The sequence below is a fragment of the Varroa jacobsoni genome, unplaced genomic scaffold, assembly GCF_002532875.2.
Source record: "Varroa jacobsoni isolate VJ856 unplaced genomic scaffold, vjacob_1.0 scaffold_523, whole genome shotgun sequence".
Lineage (NCBI taxonomy): Eukaryota > Metazoa > Arthropoda > Arachnida > Mesostigmata > Varroidae > Varroa > Varroa jacobsoni.
The window spans coordinates 6,257-19,942 of NW_019213425.1; the positions used below are offsets into that span (position 1 = coordinate 6,257).

A 13,686-nucleotide genomic window follows, 5' to 3' on the forward strand; every position below is an offset into this window, starting at 1 on the left:
ATGTGATTATAGTTGTACTCTACTATTTGCCTTTTCTAGGCCAGGCGTTCTGCCCACTGACTGGGTTATAGCGTGCAGAAGGACAGCTAAGTATTGCTAGCACCAAAACTGCAATTGTGCCTTCTTTCAGCACTTGAGACACTATTGGCCTGAACGGACACAAATAGTTGTGATTAACTGATTTGTTGTTCAGCAGGTTCGGCCTTTTGTACACACTGCTTGATTCTTTTACCAATGCCCACTTAATACCCTAATGGTGTATATAATCTAAAGCTCTTTCTTTGCGCTATAAACTTAATACTGTCAGCTTGTCCGCACAAGTAAATTTAATTAAGAGTTAGGGCTTTACGGTGGATTTATAATTTTTTAAACTGGACAATTCCAACATTTGGTAAGATAAGAAATTGTGTAAAACTTTAAAAAACCTGTGACAACATATAAAATCTTTTTTCTTAAAAAAATGTTTACAAAAAAAATTTGTTCTTATCATATTTTTCAACTACATGCGATGACTGCCATTTCAGTGGCTAGTGTATGCTGTTATCGCCCATATTACTGAGTGGCACCGTTTTCCCTGTGTTCCCTTATGAAAATACGTCTCAGTTCCAACTCAATGGCTGTACTGAACAGAAGCAGACGTTTCGAATATCTACGTAATATTATAACTTCTTACGGCAAAATAGAAACTTGAACTATGGAATTTTCGCGTACTGTAGGTTAACAAAAACGCTACTGTAGGCTGAAGGTTGCAATTTTATAGCAGTATTAGCGTGACTATATCTTAGACCTAACAAAATATAGGACATACAAATCGACAGTCACTTTTAACTGATAACGATAGTGTGAAAGCTGCATCTCTAAAGTGCGATTGCTATGTTGCTTTTATCTCTTTATGATTTACATTAGGTGATTCTAGCACCCGAGCCCCGCTTAGAAAAAATACATAATTATTGAACTGGCTCGGCAAATGACGTGTACAATTCGGTAGGGGAGCACATTAAAGGCAAATGTGTATATGTGTTTGTTATATTAACGTAAGAATACAGACGTAACGTTACAATAACATAAAATATTGCCATACTACCATATGGCAATATTGTATCCCTTTTAGTTGACTCCATAATTCTAAAAATTCACTATTATCCGTACTTACAATAGACCAAACGCATCAGCTAGATAGGCTGTTTTTTTTTGTTTTCTACTGTAAGTTAAAGCTGTATTTGTTTAGAATGTTTATCGAGATCGGTAGTGCGAAGGCAGGACCAGTTGAAGTAGTCTGAAGAAGAAGCAGGCATCGAGTCTCTCCTACATCTGCAATTCTGACCGGAACGTAACCGTTGCGCTTGTCATGAATGAGCCATCTTGAGAGCAGATATTCTTCGCGACATTTGACTTTGGTTTTCACTGTCGATGCAGTGCGTCTCTCAATAGTTCAACGTTTACTTAGAGCCAGTTCTTCGAACATCGACCCATGGTATGGTTTGTTGAAGGTTATACGGCTAAAATAAAGATCGATCGAATACAACGGTCAATCTAGAGGTTACTCCATTATTGATGATCTGTAGGGTCTAAATACACCATGTAGCACAGTTGTGTCATACTTTCGTCGCTTCGTTGAACGCGATGACAGAGTCGTGCTATTTTACGTTCCATCAAAAATTCACTTACTCGGATTAATACAAACGCATAACGGGATACACTCCATATTCCCGGACATGATAGATTTCCAACCGTTATTCCCCCGAGCGTTTAACATAGTTAGAAAAAGTAAGCATAATGACCGAGGGAAGTTTCACTTGAATCTGTTTCAGTTCATTGAACATGTATATTCCTAACTTCAGCATTATCGTAAGTGTGATTTGTTACAAAAGATTTCTCAACTAAAGTAGCAATTCGGCTTTTGTACAATGTAATACACAACAGAAAAACCAAGAATTTTTTTCCTATCATCATCATCATATACGTAATTAGATCTCTTACGCGTTAGGATGCAAATCTAAGACCTAAGGACACACCGTCAAATTTCATTAGTAGTAAACACGGCTTGTCTCTTACCCCTAGCTGACCACATCTGCCTTCACGGCGACCTTTCCACTCCCAATAAAAATATAGAAACGCACCATTATACTCTATTCAACGCTTCTTGAACAGTGTTCAACGACTAACATAGATGTTATCTTTTTAAAATGAAGCAGATAAAAACCATATTGCAACAAACAGCTTTCTCAGTCCTATAAAGGGTTATGTCCGGACTCAGGGAGTAACGTAGTGTTTCATTTATCGAATGAACGATGTTTGTTCTTTGGGCGAATAGTGGTGTTCCTGAAAATACTCAATAATATGATAGTTAGTTTAAAATTGATGTCCTTTATTTTACACCAGTGCTCTCGGCGTTTAATTAATTATTACTCAGTAATGAAAATAGCTTTTACATTAGACAAAGTCGGCGTTTTCGGCACAGAAAAGTTGATAAGGTGACAGGCTTGTGAATGGTATATCGGAGAGCTCCACACACATCGTATTCATCCGTCAAGCTTCTCGGAAAAAGCTGATGAACACCATAGGCAGCGAATTAAAATACCCAGAAGCTTAGTGGAGCTCTTCAACGAAACATCTTTCTCTGCAATCGTGATGCGAAAATTCAATTCAATTCAATTCAGCTAACTCTTTGCCTGAAGCTTTTGAATGAACCCAACGTATTCTTTTAGTTAAAAGGCCTCCGACGCTGTACAGAGTATCCGGCAGAATCTTGACAATTCTGCTTCTATGACTAAAACGTGTAACTGTAGTTTCATTTTCGTTTTTTTATCTTGAGACTACTTTTACGTCTGTTTTGTATATCTTATTTCATAGAAGTGGTGGAAGCTATAATATCAAATATGTCAGAGCAGTATTAAGGTAACATGGACGAAAAGTCTTCCCTTCTCACGCAACCTGTTTAGCAGTCTTTCAGGAAACGGTGAACCGATTCTACTAGATGATCACGAAACGGCTGATGATTAAAGGTTCTGAGAGCACCTAAAACATTGCTTTTTAAAGTTCAAAGGCCTCACGCAATATTGACCTCGTTGTTCGACCTTATTTGTCCCCACTTCGTACTAAATGTACCTAACCTTATCTCGTCAGCACAAAGTCTTGTTCGAGCGGCCTGTCTGAGCGGGGTCAGGTAATCCATGCGCAAAATACCTAGTCTGTATCGCCTTTTTGCCTCTGAGGGGAAAGCGTTAGTAAGGATCACGTGAGAGATATAAGCATTATTCGAATTATCTATCTGAGCAAATCTGGCATTTTTCCAGAAATGTCAATGCAAATTGTGCGGCCATTTGGAGACATTAAGTTGGCTTGTTTGCAAAGTACGTTTAACGCATTTTCAGGTAGTATTTATATCAAGAATCAACGGTGACATATCTTCTTGATCAGGGAAGAGGCTCCGAAATATATACTGATCGTTCGTTTTACAACTCACTTCGTAGTACTTCCCAGTTGTAGGTTGCCAAGATGTCCTGAAACGACTGCAAGAGGTTTCGGCAATTAAACTTTTGGAACCTATCTCATCATGAAACATCGACAGAAGTATGAAGTAACTGTTTACGTTTTGTGGCTTGGAATGGCACCAAGCTAGAGCATAGGCCCGCAGATTGCTTCCTTAATAAGCCGGCCTCGTGTTTAGGGGCATTGAAATACGCGGTTAATTCAAAAATGTCGAACTTCTACTTTAATCTGCTACAACCTCTACTCAAGCCCCATGGCAGTTTCTTATCACCTTTATTACGTTGTTTTTAGAAAATCGATAGAATGGTATAAAAATGAGCACTTAATCCTCCAGAAGGCATATGTTGTGGTAAGAAATAAATGGTCACTTGAGCAAGCTAAATGCATAGGCCTTTTTAGGTCCTTTTAAAGTGCACAATCTTGTGTCACTCAGTTTCTTAGTACTTTATGTCGCGTTTCATTTTTCAGTGTTTGCGACAAATAAATGAACGCAGTCTGCGTTGATGCAACCAATCCCGCCCGGTTTTCAGCAGTTATATCTGTGCCAATTATTGATCAACTTAATTCTAACTTGATATTTTTATATAAGTAACTCTAGTTTTGTTTACGACAGTGGCAGTGCTTTGCCAAGGCTTTCTTTCGTGAAACTAACCATTGGTCTTTTTACATTTCTGAACCATACTCTAAACCAACACAGCGTTCAGTTTCTACTTCCCCGGTTGCGCATACTCTTAAATGACATTGCGTTGCCTACCCGATTCTAGATCCGACGCTATGTGCGCATCTACGTCTCGCCGTCAATGGGACTCTCGCGTCCTGCCGCTAGCCTGGCCCATGAATCTGCGTAGGCAGCGCACAGTATCAGTATCTACGGCAACATGCTTCGTCGTGGTTAGTTTCGTCCGGCTTAGTCTATTTCAACGTTCTTTCGCCCGTTGTTTCTTCTTGTATGGTTCGTCCTGAGAAGCGACAAGATGCAGTTAAACTTCTCTAGGTGGTTGCTTCGATGTTTGCGTTGTCTGCGGCATTTCTGCTCTTTCGGCTAGAAGGGGATAAACCCCCTACCCGTCGGCGTCTGGCCGCTGTCTGCCTGAAAAGGAGAGGAATGAGGGTTCGGTGCGGTGAACAAGCGAGCAACAATATGCAAACGCATGGGTCTGGTCATGCTAGATTGGGTTAGGTTAGACTGAGGCAGAGGCTGTTGTTGGTTACTAAGTTTGGCGCTGCTGACTGGGATACCTCACTCGTGGTTGTAGTAAATCGAAAAGTAAGGATCAACGATAGAACAGACTGGAACGAAGCCATCTCTACCGACTATCCGACAACGACCGGGGAACGGAGAGGTGGGGGTACAGAAACGACTGTCAGTATACAGAAAGATAGATGGTACAGAAGTGGACTGCTTGAGCAGCGGCAATAGTCTACTAGACCGGCTGTTATTAGAAGCAAATGGTGTGGGTCGCGGATAAGGCGAATTGTGAGAACGTGTCTACGGCTAACGTGAGGAAAGTTACGGGGATAACCAGGGTTGATGCCCGACGGTGGTTCTTGTAGACAACCCGGATCGTAGGCTCAGGAAACGGAGGAACCAGTCAGGGGAGAACAGCTGTTTTAACGTACGACGGTCGATAGGCAAGGCGTTGTCAAAATGATGGTGAGGATATTGACAGCAAATGGTAATCAGCCAGTTGTCTGCAAAAGCCAAGGATTGAGAGGTATCCTTACCCAGAAGACTCGACCTTTCATATGGTCCATGGTCGATAATTCCCTTATATTGTTTTCTTTTACCTAGCTTTTATAGACACCTTTGATTACACAAAACCTTTAATTTTAAATCCTACGATAGCGCTTAGCGAAAGGGTGTACTACACAAAAAATTTTGGCATATATTGCACTAACTGTAAGTTGACTTAGACTGGTTTCTAGAATAAAATGTGCTTGGGACTGGGAGTGTTAAACTCGCGTCTACCTTAATATAGAGCTCTGCTTATATTGCTTAGTTTACATACGCTTCGGAGATTTTATGCATTCATCGGACACAATGGAAACAATATTCTAATACAATTCACTAAAAAATACATGCATTTGTATATGTGGAATTGATCAGAGTTTTTATAGAAAATGTTTATGTCCAATTTACATAACGCAGTCGTCGCCGAACCGACGGATCGCGGGTGGCTGCGGTGACGAACCCTTGAGGCACCTCTCGGCTGTCTAGCCAGACTGCCTGCCAGACAGATAGACGAGACCTCGACCAGACGGATCAGCAGGACCCCTCGCCACTGCTGCTGGTAGGCAGAGATCAGATTGCTACGGCTAGGTTGCTCTTCTGTCCCGCTGTTCACTGTGTGAGTGGTGCCCAGTGAGTAAGGCAGCGAAGCGGACAGTCCAGTCCAGTTTGTCGGGGATTTCAGCCTCGTCTGCTGTGGCGCGGACTCAGCTTCAAGAGCGTCGGGATGCAAGCCAGCACTTCGCAGGCCAGCATCCCCTGGACATTACAATAATGTGAGGCCAACTAGTCAAACCCCACGAAGTACGTGTTTTATCTTACGTGTTATGGAAAAGCACGTGCAAAACAGCGTGAGTGTACCTCTAGTGGTGAAGTGACGACTTGGCCAACAGCAAGAAATAGATTGGCCAAAAAGCAAAACAAAAAAAAATAGAAATATGCTTTTTGTAATCGGAATCCTTTTGGTGGTTGCTGCCTGTTCGGCGTCTCCGGCTGGACATGCGGCAGCCGTCATTGCCACCTCAGTAACGGAGACCTTTTCATCTATCAATTCGGACACGAGTACGTTACCATCTTTGAAGTCCATTAAGACGTACCGTGCCGGACGTGAATCGACTTCCTCTCTAGTACGACCATTTCCTTTTCTGCAAGTGGTACGCTTCTCCAATGATGAATGTACGGCTGAGACTGGATTTGCGGGAACTTGCTACACCGAATCCGAATGTTTGGAGTTGAAAGGTATGCCTCGTGAAGAGTGCGCTGATGGGTACGGTAGATGCTGTCGCATGACATATACGTGCCGAGAAACGATGCATCACAATGTGTCGTACTTCGTGCCGCCCACCTTCCCCAGTGGTGAAGATAAAGCCAACGTGTGTCCCCTGAAAATTGCCTTCGATCCAGATATTTGTCAAATTAGGCTCGACCTTATCAAATTTGACATTCTTGGGCCGCGTGAAGGCGACTGTATCGACGATATGTTTGTAGTGACGGGAGGCAACGCTAACCACAGGCTTCCAGTTATCTGTGGTGAAAATACTGGACAACATATGTATATCAATGTGGACACAATGCAGAGTCCAGTAGAACTGCAAATGATCACCGGAATCGAGAACTACGTTCGGGACTGGCGTATTAAAGTAACCATGATTCCATGTGCTTCACAGCATCGCGCTCCACTAGGTTGTCTGCAGTACCAAACCGGAATCACCGGACACGTTCGCAGCTTCAACTTCAATCAACGGAACGAGACCCGACTAGGTTATCTCAACGGGGCTGACTACGCCATCTGCTTCCGACGGGAACGTGATATGTGCTCCGTCACGTACTCGGTGCGTACAGAGCCAGACGATGTCGAATTGACGCCAGATTCCAACGATACAACACCGTATGGAGCACCTGAAGCAACTTTGAAGGCAGTCCGTGAACCGAGCATGAAGGTGCCAGCGTTCGGCATTGCTACGTCGGACGGCAAAACATTGGACTTTCAGGCGGTGGCAAACGTTGGCGCATCCAAATGCACTGGGGATTACCTCGCCATACCTGGTTTAGACCGCTTCTGCGGGGGCGCCTTCAATCAAGCCTCGGGGAGCCGCGAAAGCCAATCCATTACAGTGAAGAACGCCGGACCGCTGATGATTTTGTTCAAATCGGACAAAGCATTTAATGGACGGGGATTTAACATCAATTTTCAACAGGGACCATGCACACCACTGCTTACTCAAACCTTCTTCTAGCATTCGGCCAGGGCTCCAGAAAGCGTCGAGCAGAAGAGGGTAGCATCTGACGGTGCCACCTCTTCAATGAGAGGGAGCCCAGTTCCATTCTCTCTAGCAAGCTTTTTCGGGCCCTACGTCAAGGCAGAGTTTCGTAACTTAGAAGAAGACTCACTAGTGAACGCAACAGCATTTGCTCAGAGCGATGCCGAGCTAACACCTTTCAAAGAAGATCACGGTTCAGGATTTGAATAACTGACCCGTGAAACGAGTAAAAAAAACTAGAATTTCTTCCGCTATAGTATAACCCCTTTGTTTTGTCTTATTGTCTCTATTAGCCGTATACGTTAGAGGAGGTACGTCGCCGGCTGAATGCATATGCATTTGTCGTTATAGCGTTTCCACTCAACTAACACTGAGATTGGAGCGCTATGCAATGCAGGGAAACAGTCACAGTGACCACTATGTATTGAAGTGTTTTCTAGGGCATAAATTTAAATTGTTATTGAAAATCTGGAGCTCGACACGCCCAAACTGTACTCGTATCTTCAGCCTGCGAGCCTCGCCTCATCCCCATATGCCACAATATAATGATTAACTAGTACGCAAACATAGTACCATTACGTGTATATGAAACAATTTCACCAACCGCCAGTTATCAACCTTATATCGAATCTTGCGTAAACTTAAGGAATCCTGTGAACATCTGTAAATCCTAGATCGTCAGTCTATTGTATATTTGTTCATAATAGTGTACAATGCATTAGGCTGTGTATAAGTGCTCCATTGGTTCGTAAAAATGACAATCGATAATAACAAACTGATGACGGTGACAATTAGAATGGATTCATTTGTACTTTTTGCTCATTGATCACCATTGTTTTTAGGTGGCGTAAAGTTCTTGCGTCAGGTTTCATGAAATACACCTTTTGTACTTACTGTTAACCGTTGAATCAACACTGCCATTATTATTATTACCGATTATCCATTTTTAATAGTTGCACCATTATGCTATTATGAGTCTATGTATATGATGATAACGTCATAACTATGGATCGACTATGACACAACAAATGTGCCGCGCCATTAGGTAGACCCAGTGATGATCTCAGCTTGCCTGATCTCAAACGCAGATGAAGATACCCCGAGTGAGTGCAGTACCTTGTCTTCAGGAGTCCGACCACAATGGCGACCGGACAAGAACTACTAGCGCGAAAACTTATCCGCCTCTTCTTGCATGTGAAGAAGACGATACAGTTATAATCATATTATTTCATGTTTAGCTGCTAGCTTTTGCACAGTTTGGAACCGACTCATGTTCTGCACGATAATGACATGTCTAATGACGATACTTCTCGTGAGAGAGTGACGAATAATCGGCTCATGAGCAAATCGTAAAGTCGATAGCCCGCATACTTGGAATTTGGTAAAAAAAAAAAAGTTGAAATTGTCCATGGATTTATCACGTTTTGAACGTAAAAATTATATTGGACAGGGAAAAACAAAAATTATTAAAGCAATATAAACTCTCATGATATAGTCACGGCTATCAGTTTGCTAACGTATTTACGAGTAAGGAAGACGCAATGATAATTGGCATAACAGTCGTAGATAAAAATTTACCTAATATTACAACCTGAATTTCAATCAATAAAACATTGGCAATCATTCGCTGTGTTCTTGTACTTTCAGCTAGGTAGAATCAAAATGAACGAAGATGAAGTTCTAATAAGCTTTTTCGTTTATGCAAATTTACCCATGTCCTCAGCGAAGTCGTCACATTCACGCTTACCTGTTAGGTTTGTTGCTCAGCTACTGCTGGTAGAATAGGTTTTTAATAGTTATGGTGCAGTGGAAGGTTTTTCTTCTTGAATTTCTCTTTTTAAGCAATTTGAAATAAAATAGGGCCAACAGGCCTAAAATTTGCAGAATACCGAACGCTTCTTATTCTAAGTAGACGGCTCGATACGATTGAGACCCATCATTCATGTTCCACCTTTCATTGATTAGATAAAATCATATGTATTTAGCATTTCTATTTGTCTATCTGTGGACTACAATTTCGATGTAGAACGGAAAAACATCAGTTCGCTTTTTGGTATTGTAAGATTTACTACAACTAGGCTTAGTTTTATTATGTACACCCAATGCTCGTGATAGCTGTCTTCGCACAGGTTGCCTTCACGTTGTCCTAGTCTAGAGAGCGAAATTAATTCAAGTTGTTGGCTTATAGCTTCATATAGAACAGTTATTATCGTTTAATAAAACGTATTCTCGACTGGCACCCCATCTTCAGCTGCATTTTGAACAAGAATAGTAAGATCTGTCAGCACAAATTTCGCCTGAAAAGAGTTTCCATCATTGCACTACGAGAGTTTCAAACATCCAAAAAGGTAAGTTACAATGGTTATGAACTTTTACTGTAATGTTCCGTATAAGCCGCTCTAAGATGTCAACGTGAGGAGAACATGTTGAATACTTTGAAGATATTTGAAAACTGAAGAAAAATGAAAAGAATTAGATATAGCAAAGGTTAGCTCTTTGAAATCTTTAAAAAGGTTTACATAACGAACCTTTAGATGGCTTTTGACTGGTATCCTAATGCTGAGAAGTTTTAGTAGGAAAATAAAATTGTTATTAATTTTGTTGGTATTTGTATTTCTGAATATTTATAGTATCTGACTTCGTCCATTCGTGGTGAAATACTTACTAGTTTTTTCGTGCGCCGTTTAATTACCGGGACAAATGGTTATGTGCGAGTTGTGGAACGCTTTGTAAGCTAGGCCAGGAAATGCCTTGGATAACCTGCACACGTTACGGAGCTCAAACAGCACTCTATCCCGGGATCCAGCTAACTGTGTGCCTCAAGAATAAATAACAAGAGCCCCTGAGGTTTTAAAAACAGTGCTCTAAATACCAGAAGGTTTTGAGATAAGTACCTAATAAGTATTACATTATATACTGTAAAAACCATAGGCTGTTTTTACTTTACCAGGTTCTTCCAGAAAGAAACGGCAAGTACAGGCTACTTTGCTCTATATGAGCGACTCAGGTACTAAATACTATGGCTAGGGGAACAAAGCTACAGTTGTTTGAGTCTCGCTGTATTTGGTCGAAAGGTAAACATTTTTCCTTGGCCGCACTCTACTTCGCTTCAGACCAACATGCCTGAACTTGCATATGACTTGTCAAATGTTTCTGCTTCACTAGTAGATGCTTTGCCTTCTCAATCTGCCGAGAAAGTCCGCCAATCTTAGGAGTCCACTTGATTTTGACGTCCGTTCAAATTTGGCGCGCGTTACCCTCCACTGCCAACCCGTCAATAGGCGGCGCTTCGACACGTCAGGGGCCGTGACCATTAGTGCCGAGCATCGACCGCCGCCCTACCCTACACTTTGAACGTTACAGAAAAACTTTCCGCTGCTGCTTCTTTCTATAGCTGTAGTGGCAGTAGCTTGCCAACCTCATCGTGCCCTTCCTAGCGAAACCAAGGGGAAAGAAAGAAAGCGAATCGAGGGCGTTTTTCGTTGTCTTCGTCGTCGTCATCGTCGCGGGACATCATCAACAAAACGCTGGCGCTGTGCTATTACTGGCGCAGCGGCGCTTTTCGTTGGTCGGCGGTCCTCGGTTCTCGGTTGGTCTCGATCGCTACTCATTTACCGTTCATCCACAAGCATTCGCCTTAGCGTAGAGTGAACTGTGCCGTACTAGCTCCCCTTCGATGGTAAGAGCAACAGTAGCGGCATCACCTGTGCGTCTATGCAGCTGCTGTTTTCATTGCTAGAGCCGCCGCCACTGCCGCCACCGGCTCCCCGATCGCTCTTATCGTTGTTGTGTGTTACGTTACGTTGTGAGTCGTCCGTGCGGCCACATTGTGTTGAGCGCTGTGTCGCATTCGGGGCTGGTTTGTTCGTTGTCACTGGACTATAGCTGCTAATGCTTTGTGCCAAGGTGGAGTGGATCTGCGTGGCGTAAAATCGCATTGAATCGAATCAGCACCAGAAGCGGTAACGATCGTAGTGGTATAGTTGCCTGCTAGTACTCTTTCTGTATGACGTCGCCCATCGTTGTCGTTGGTGCTCCTGCTGAAGCTGGTGTCACTATTATTGCTCAACTCTAGTGAGGCGGCTGTTAGGGTGCTGGCCGCTCCTTCGTCTGGACGAATCACACTAGTGAATGCTACCGGTTGATGCCGAAAATCCGCTTTGCTCCATATCCGTGCTCTTGGTTTATCCTGTTAAAACTGGTGTTGTTCCAAACACACAACGAATTCAACAAGGATCTATCGCGCTGTACGGGAACATTTGGGTGTTGCCTCTTACTACCTTCGTTTGTTTGCTCTCGTTACGACTGTTAGGCAACTTGACTCGAACACTCGCTGGCACCGGATACGCACCACGATGTCAACAAGGGCGTGAGCTCTATAGATTGTCAAATTTCGTCACGACTCAACAGGTGTGCGTCAACTCAACATAGGTACAGTTATTATTTTTCATTATTACTCTTTTGGTTAGTCGTGTTGAAGCTGATAGAAATATTGGGGTATCGCTGCCGTGCGTGAAACTTGTATTGTTTTCCAATGACAATTCAAATTACTACGAAGGGTACTATTGCGGTTAGACGATGTTGAGTTGGTTTGCTAACGAGATGTTATTCACAAAGCATTGCTCGAATATGTGGACGTACCATTCGATTCTGCTTGTCATTGATGGCGCGGTATTTCTTATGCTTATGACAGCATAAATTCGGCATACGTTATTGTGTACTGTGTTGCAGCAATTTCGAGTGTTTGGATTGACGAATCTTCATCAGAATGCTCCAAATGTTCTCCCAATCCAACCTTTCGTGTCCCGTCGTTGAGTAAGAGACACTTTACGTATGATGGGATTCATAGAATCTACAAAGGCGGAAAATATAACGAAGACCCTCAGAGGATGTGAGAACGGAGGACGTTGATGGTTGACCAGTTGAATGTACCACTTCAAGGAAAAAAAGTGCGTTTAGTATCAAGCCTGCTGATACAGATAGCTTTCGGCCGCACCATCGCTTTTAGACAGCCGCTTCCTTATCATATATCTTTTGGTCGCACCCGTATATTCATGTTTGTAAGATGTTCCACACACTCTGCAATAGAGTTCAATATCCAGATCACTGCAAGTGATACGTATAGGTAGTGTAAACAGGGTTAAATGATGCTCGGCTGCTCTGCCCAGCCCAGTCCTGCCCAGCCCAGTCCTGTCCAGCCCAGTCCAGCCCAGCGGCGCAACGCTGGCCAGCATTGTTGCTAAATGCATTTCCAAAATACCCTAAGCGGCAGATTATTCCCTAAGGCGGTTTTCTGTGTTCTGTTTAATCAAGCCACATACTACATATCAAGTTTTCATTCATAGATACATTATTTTTATTGTTCATATATGAAGTATCCGAACCATTTCAGCTAAGTCTACAGTGTACTAACTACTGTTCAAGTGTTATAGTATCCTTTTGATTTGATTTGCGTTGTGAAGGATAGAAATTTCATAGTTAATCGGGTTAGACAGGCGTAATACTCTGGGCATTACTCGCACGACCCATTCTATAAAAAAAATAGAATACTTTGCAAGTGTTATCAATCAACTGCTATAAATAGTAAAATATAACGAGGGTATTATTTCTTATTTGTGTGAGCCTCTTCAGGGTTCGCCAAATGCTCGCTAGTCGCTGCTCTTAACCGGTTCAGACTTAGCGCACACAAACATTTTCTTTCATATACACGCGCGTCGACTTTATTTGGAGAATTTACCGAGTTTTCTAACTTCGGATGGTCGTTGCAATACGTTGATACGATGACTTTCACTCCGTCTCACGATTCGGTCAGATGCGACTGGGAAGTAAAAGTGTAAATAGAGGCTGGCCACGAGCGAAACTTCCTAGGGACGGAAAAATCTTCGGAAAAAAATCAGAAACGTTCGACGCACAAGCAGAGAAACGCTTTGACAGAAAGGAAATCACCTAACAATAACCTAAGTAACATAAATTGCATTCAAATAGTTAAAATTTAATCTTATTGCATTTTTCTATGGGACAATAACCTGCTTCAATTGCCAGCTTTCGATTGCGCAATCATAAATTAACGTTGAAAATAAAGGAGTGAGTTGTCTGTTAAAAGTAATTGTAGTACAGCATTGTGATCTTTGACGATTTGGAAATCCATAGCAAACCGACCTAATTACGTCCCGGCCACATGTATATATATATATATATATATAT

At 42.4% G+C, this 13,686-nt stretch overlaps 2 protein-coding genes and 1 long non-coding RNA gene across 5 annotated transcripts in view; 2 read left to right on the plus strand and 1 right to left on the minus strand.

Moving 5' to 3' along the window:
* Positions 1–2,341: 2,341 nt before the first annotated feature.
* Positions 2,342–10,879, minus strand: LOC111261137 (uncharacterized). The gene is made up of 5 exons (XR_002680806.2): positions 10,430–10,879; positions 10,148–10,292; positions 4,247–4,582; positions 3,467–3,512; positions 2,342–2,620 (listed from the first exon to the last, which is right to left on the minus strand). It is a non-coding gene; the product is annotated as an uncharacterized LOC111261137 (long non-coding RNA).
* Positions 5,824–9,105, plus strand: LOC111261132 (uncharacterized). Its single transcript, XM_022834383.2, has one exon. It carries the CDS (start codon positions 6,160–6,162, stop codon positions 7,456–7,458), a length of 1,299 nt encoding a protein of 432 aa, XP_022690118.1. The 5' UTR covers positions 5,824–6,159; the 3' UTR covers positions 7,459–9,105.
* Positions 10,880–11,317: 438 nt separating the features above from the next.
* M6 (neuronal membrane glycoprotein M6) overlaps positions 11,318–13,686 on the plus strand; it is a 47,529-nt gene continuing 45,160 nt past the window's right edge. For 2 of the 3 annotated variants that reach the window (XM_022834388.2, XM_022834391.2), the window contains exon 1: positions 11,318–11,913. The gene's annotated coding sequence lies outside the window, so the exon portion shown is untranslated. The remainder of the gene's footprint in view (positions 11,914–13,686) is intronic. The other variant, XM_022834389.2, reaches the window with a different exon arrangement.